At 35.9% G+C, this 6,107-nt stretch overlaps 1 protein-coding gene across 1 annotated transcript in view; it reads left to right on the forward strand.

The window, feature by feature from the left end:
* Nucleotides 1–3,772: 3,772 nt before the first annotated feature.
* LOC107572641 (cytochrome c oxidase subunit 4 isoform 1, mitochondrial-like) overlaps nt 3,773–6,107 on the forward strand; it is a 4,440-nt gene continuing 2,105 nt past the window's right edge. Inside the window, exons 1-2 of the mRNA XM_016259064.1 lie at nt 3,773–3,867; nt 5,160–5,236. Of these exons, the coding sequence (XP_016114550.1) occupies nt 5,161–5,236 (76 nt within the window). The 5' untranslated portion in view covers nt 3,773–3,867; nt 5,160. The remainder of the gene's footprint in view (nt 3,868–5,159; nt 5,237–6,107) is intronic.

The following is a 6,107-nucleotide window of genomic DNA, read 5'->3' on the forward strand; positions in this document are numbered from 1 at the left end:
AGTCAAAACTAAATTATGACTAGTACAGCAAGGAGTATTTAATGCCAAAACGGCTTGCCATAGTAACTCTATCGCGCTGCTAGTGTTTGGTGCTAACTTCCGGGAACTTTACCATTTACCCCGATCGCTGTTACATGCACCAATGTTGTGTTCATATAGTAATATTTAACTTCCCTCAAACTCAAACTGAAAAAAAAAACAAATTTCTCTACTTCCACAACGACGGATGAAACTGCATTAAGGGAAACGATTTTAATAAGATGCCCCTGATTTGTTTTGTGTCGTTAACGTTATCTACGTATACATTATCTGTTAACTGAGTCTGATTAACTTTATATTCCCCCAAATCTACTAAATTACATAGGAATAATCCACTAGCATACTTTATAAAACAAAGTAATTTAATCCAGATGTACTGATGATATACAATCTCATTATTTAAACGTCTTAACTTTTAAAAGTGCATCGCAAACGGTCTGTTCAGCTGTAACTCTATCGCGCTGCTAGTGTTTGGTGCTAACTTCCGGGAACTATTGAGAGGCTCCATGATCCGCCATTGCTGTGGGGAAAAACGGACCATTGGAGTGAACGGAGTTGACGCAACTCTCTCTCTCTCTATGGCTGTTTCAGACCGATGAGCTTTGTAAAAATCGACGCGTTTCAAAAAGGCAGGGCATAGAGGAGAAACAATAATGTACAGTATGTGGAAAATAATGTGTTTTTTAAACTTTAAACCAAACACATTTAATTACACCAAATACACAAAATAATGTTCTTTTTAGCAACATCATATGACCTCTTTAAGCAGAATAACATCATCATGGATCTCTTGCTATAATACAATACTCCCACCTTGTGGGTTATTTCCTATGGAAGCTCGTTTCCGCCACTAAATAAATAAATATTCAATAAATAAATATGTTTATTTACCTCACAATTCTGAGGGGGAAAAGTCAGAATTGTGAGGTAAATAAACATATTTAAACACAATGCAACTTGCATAACGTAAGATTTGTGAGTATAAAACAGTTTAAAATGACCCAAAGACGCAGGACCTTTATTATACAACTCTTAGACAAAATGGCGGATGACAACAGTTTCCAAGGTAGGATTGGTTAATAAAATGTTTAAGGTGGGGCTTAACAAAGGTGCATTTGCATGCACATTTTAGATATCTATAAAGAAATTTTGACTAGTCACATTGTTAATTCCAGATATCTACATTGAAATTCTTCCTAGTCACAAAGCTAAATGCAGATATCTCCAAAGAAAGATCTTCCTAGTCAAAAATCAGATTGAGATATCCATAATTAAATTGCTGATATCTTTAAATGAGTTTTGACTAGGAAGAATTCCAATTCAAGATATCTCTTATTAAGTTTTGCCTAGTCAAAAATCCAATTCAAGATATCTACAACTGTAATTTGACTAGTAATAAATTACTTTCAGATATCTACAAATGTATTTTGGATATCTTTAAGAAATCATGAATTAAAGATATCTGCAATATAATTATGACTAGTCAAACACCAGTTAGAGATATCTTGAATTATAATTTTGACTAGTGGTAATTCAGTTAGAGATATCTCTAATTTAATTATCACTAGTATAATTGTAATTTGAGATATCTCTAATTAGAATTATGCCTAGTACAAAATCAATTATAGATATCTTTAATTACAATTTATACTAGTCAAAACTCTTTTGTAGATATCCGAAAATATTTTTCAATGGAAGTCAATGGAACAATATGACTAGTCATAATAGCATTGTAGATATCTCAAATGTATATTATGACTAGTCAAAATAACATTGTAGATATCTTCAATGCATATAATGACTAGTCATAATCACATTGTAGATATCTTAATTCCAATTACGACGAGTCAAAATTGCAGAATAGATATCTGGAATTGGAATTTTGACTAGTCAAAACTAAATTATGTCTAGTACAGCAAGGAGTATTTAATGCGGCTTGCCATACTAAATGTATTTTATTCATTATTTTATATAGTGGTTTGTCCTTCTGTCACTGAATATTATACTTACACTCTGTAGTGGATGTGAACGTTTTAAAAACAATGACGCACAAAACATTTTAACTTGAGCTTTGTCGAATGTTTAATGTTTATTAATTTTGTTCGGCAGACAAAACTAAATTATGACTAGTACAGCAAGGAGTATTTAATGCTAAAACGGCTTGCCATACGTCTACTGCTTTTCACCTACTATATAGTAGAGAAGTAGGCGGTTTCGGACGCAGCCTCCATCTGCGGACTGCAAGAGAGGGGCGTAACTGGAATGGGGCGTAACTTGAAGAAGGGGCGTAACTTGAAGTTGTCCAAATCACAGAGAACCACGCGAGATACCAAAACGAGATGTTGCAATAATAATAATAATAATAATACAAGGAAGGAATAACTGACAACGTGCCATTGAATTACAGAAGAAAAAAAAATAAGGTACTGTCACAAAGTTCTTGTTTGGCAAAATTAATATAAGCTATTCTGTGTCAGACAAGTTAAGTTAGAACAAGTTCAATAAAACATCTTTATTGTATTTCTACGGGCAGAGGAGAATAGCCAAACCAAAAAGAAACAAAGAAAACACAATGTAACATTCATAAAACTGTACACAATGGAATGCACACACGTGAGTGGGGCTAGTGTCAGTGGTCGCTGATTTTCTTTGGCTCAGCTGCGTGTGGATCATGAGCTGTGTGTGTGTGTGGATTGCACAAGGCTAAAAGGGCGGAACGAAAGTCTTAAAATTCAAATGAATCAAATAGAATCGACTCAGAAGAGACGTGAATGAATGCACGTGCGTCGCCTGATCCACAAATGCACACTTTAATTGCTACATGCACAATTATGATACTTTAATACAAACTATAACATTTGTATTCACAAATATGTCTCTATTCGAACAAAAGGCTGCACATTAATGTCAATCTTAACTCTACAGACACCAGTTGAAAAGCATTTGTTTCAGTGTAGTGACGCACATTTGCAAATTTTTCAAATTGGGTACACGTTAATGAATTGCACTGGGCCTTGTTCGTTGGTAGTTGTGTGTGTGGGGGACGTGAAATGCTGTAAACTGCGAAAATGAAGTCTCAAAATCCAAGTGACCCGAACAAGATCCACTCGAACTAGACGTCAATTAATGCACACGTGTCACCTGATCCACATATGCATGGATTCCTTTTTGCATGAGCAATTTATATATATTAATGCAGAACAGAACATTTTATTCGCAAACATGTCTGTATTGGTAAAAATCACTGCACAATCATTTAATCCTGAATTCCACAGACTCAAATTGAAAGGCATTTGTTTGTGGTTAGTAAGATACATGTATAAAATGTATGCAGTACATGGATAATTGTGCTGCGTCTATTAATCATTTTGAGCCTAATATCATCCCATATGTCTTCTTCTTCTTTTTGTTCAATGGCCGTTCACTCCTTAGGAGTATTACTGCCACCTACTGTATATCTTGCGCACATGGGTGATGAATCTGTACTGAAGGGGGAAATTTATTTTTTGTAATGCCCCACCCTCTCCATAGGATCAGAGCCCAAGCTTCAGGTGGCGCTGCATGTTCAGCTCTTCCAGCTTCCACACTGTGCTCCTCAACCTCTTGATAGCATGTCCCAACGCTTGCCTACTCTTCTACTACACACTCAAAAGTGTGTACTTATTCTTCACCAAAAGAGTACATACTTTAAGGGCGTAGTATAAGTAGGCACATTGAGACGCAGCATTGGTCTTCTCTTTGATATCAGCAACAACGCTCTGCCCATCTGTTTCCTGTTTGCGTCACTCACTCACTTCCTCCTTGAGCGAGCGACGTCGGAGGCGCGAGGTAAATTTCTTTTTTTGTGTGTGTTTATTTTGATATCTGCGGGCTCTATATCGTCTGGTTTAATGAAACTTTGTTTGTTATTTTATGTATCGAGCGAGCGAATGAATGTATTTGAAATTGTGTTAGTGACATTGAGCTACTGCGGATGATGACCGATGTTGTATTTCAGTTTTAGCTTTAGCTTTAGCAGTAGACCAGTAAATGTGTTCTAATCTATCCAGCACGGAGCAACAGAGTAAAACAGACTAAAGATACGCAGTCACATTGTTTACTAATGTATTAAGTGTAATCTAGAGGTACATGGCATATTTTAGTTGTTTAACAAATCCCAACGACGATATGACCTTGCAATGTTAGTTAACTGGCTCATGCCAAAATCAGTGGTATTGCCATAATTGTGTTGCAGTATGTGCTGACTATCCTGTTTAAGGGATAAATGGTGTGACGATACCATAGTAAAGCGATGGTAATATCGTAGTACTTGTATGATTAGCATATTCGTATAATACATATTAATATATAGGTGTTTTAATGATGTCCTGTCGTGCTTTTTTTTTATTAGTGATGAACATATTATTTCTTATATTGTAAATACGTGTTTTCTACCTTGATTACTGTCAATGTGATTTAATGAATTTCATTTAAGAAGCATGGTAAAATAATTGTAATATCATGATGTGTTGTATTGTTCCTGTAAAACAGGAAACATACATTTGCAGGGATACCACAGACACATGCATCAACAATGTACACATAATAAATAAATGTTAATACAGGTCACACAGTCTGCAATGGACAAATTAGGGTTTTTGTCCCTAACATAAATCATTTATACAATTAAAAATAAATTAGATTTTGATAGTAAGGTCACCCTTGAAGCACTGAAATTAGTAATTCTGTTACATTTACGTTTACATGCTTACATTTACCAGATGATGTGTGAAAACATTTTAAAAGGCACCAATATACTGCATGTGTATGTTCGCACCAGCTTTGGACTTTGGCACACCAGTGCATTCATGTTTTTACTCGTATATGACCTAAATGGACTGACTTGGGGGGAAAAAAAGTTCCAAAACGCCTTCATTTTGGTCAGATTTCGTTCTAAATTACAACATTGACTTTAGATTTCGCTTTAAGTCAGGACCTTAAATGTACTACTGTGACTGGGTGTATTCATAATAATAAAATTTGTTCCCTCTTAAAGTTATTTGATGTTTAAATTGTTACATTTTTAAAATTTCTCAAAGTGGAAAATAGTAGTTTCTCATTTACCGTTTGTTCTCACACAGGATGTTGGCAACTAGATTATTTCGCCTAGTTGGTAATCGGAACTTGTCCACTTCCATCTGCCTGCGTGGTGGACATGGTAAGTTACATGCCAACTTGTGCAGGTGATTGATATAAATATATATATATATTACACTGAACAAAATTATAAACGCAACACTTTTGTTTTTGCCCCCATTTTTCATGAGCTGAACTCAAAGTTCTAAGACTTTTTCTATGTACACAAAAGGCCTATTTCTCTCAAATATTGTTCACAAATCTGTCTAAATCTGTGTTAGTGAGCACTTCTCCTTTGCAGAGATAATCCATCTACCTCACAGGTGGCATATCAAGATGCTGATTAGACGGCATGATTATTGCACAGGTGTGCCTTAGGCTGGTCACAATAAAAGGCCACTCTAAAATGTGCAGTTTTATCACACAGCACAATGCCACAGATGTCGCAAGTTTTGAGGGAGCGTGCAATTGGCATGCTGACTGCAGGAATGTCCACCAGAGCTGTTGCCCGTGAATTGAATGTTCATTTCTCTACCATAAGCCGTCTCCAAAGGCGTTTCTGAAATTTTGGCAGTACATCCAAACGGCCTCACAACCGCCAGACCACATGCAACCACACCAGCCCAGGACCTCCACATCCAGCATCTTCACCTCCAAGATCGTCTGAGACCAGCCACCCGGACAGCTGCTGCAACAATCGGTTTGCATAACCTTTGAGTTCAGCTCATGAAAAATGGGGGCAAAAACAAAAGTGTTGTTTATAGTTTTGTTCAGTGTGTATAAATGTGTATGTCCACATTATATATACACTATCTCACAGAAGTGAGTATACCCCTCACATTTTTGTAAATATTTTATTATATCTTTTCATGTTAGTACGTTGAATAAATTGCACTTTTTTACAATAAAAAGTAGTGAATACACTCTATTCGTCAAGGATAAAATTTGCTGGT

Source organism: Sinocyclocheilus grahami, unplaced genomic scaffold (assembly GCF_001515645.1).
Source record: "Sinocyclocheilus grahami isolate Dianchi unplaced genomic scaffold, SAMN03320097.WGS_v1.1 scaffold1784.1, whole genome shotgun sequence".
Classification (NCBI taxonomy): domain Eukaryota; kingdom Metazoa; phylum Chordata; class Actinopteri; order Cypriniformes; family Cyprinidae; genus Sinocyclocheilus; species Sinocyclocheilus grahami.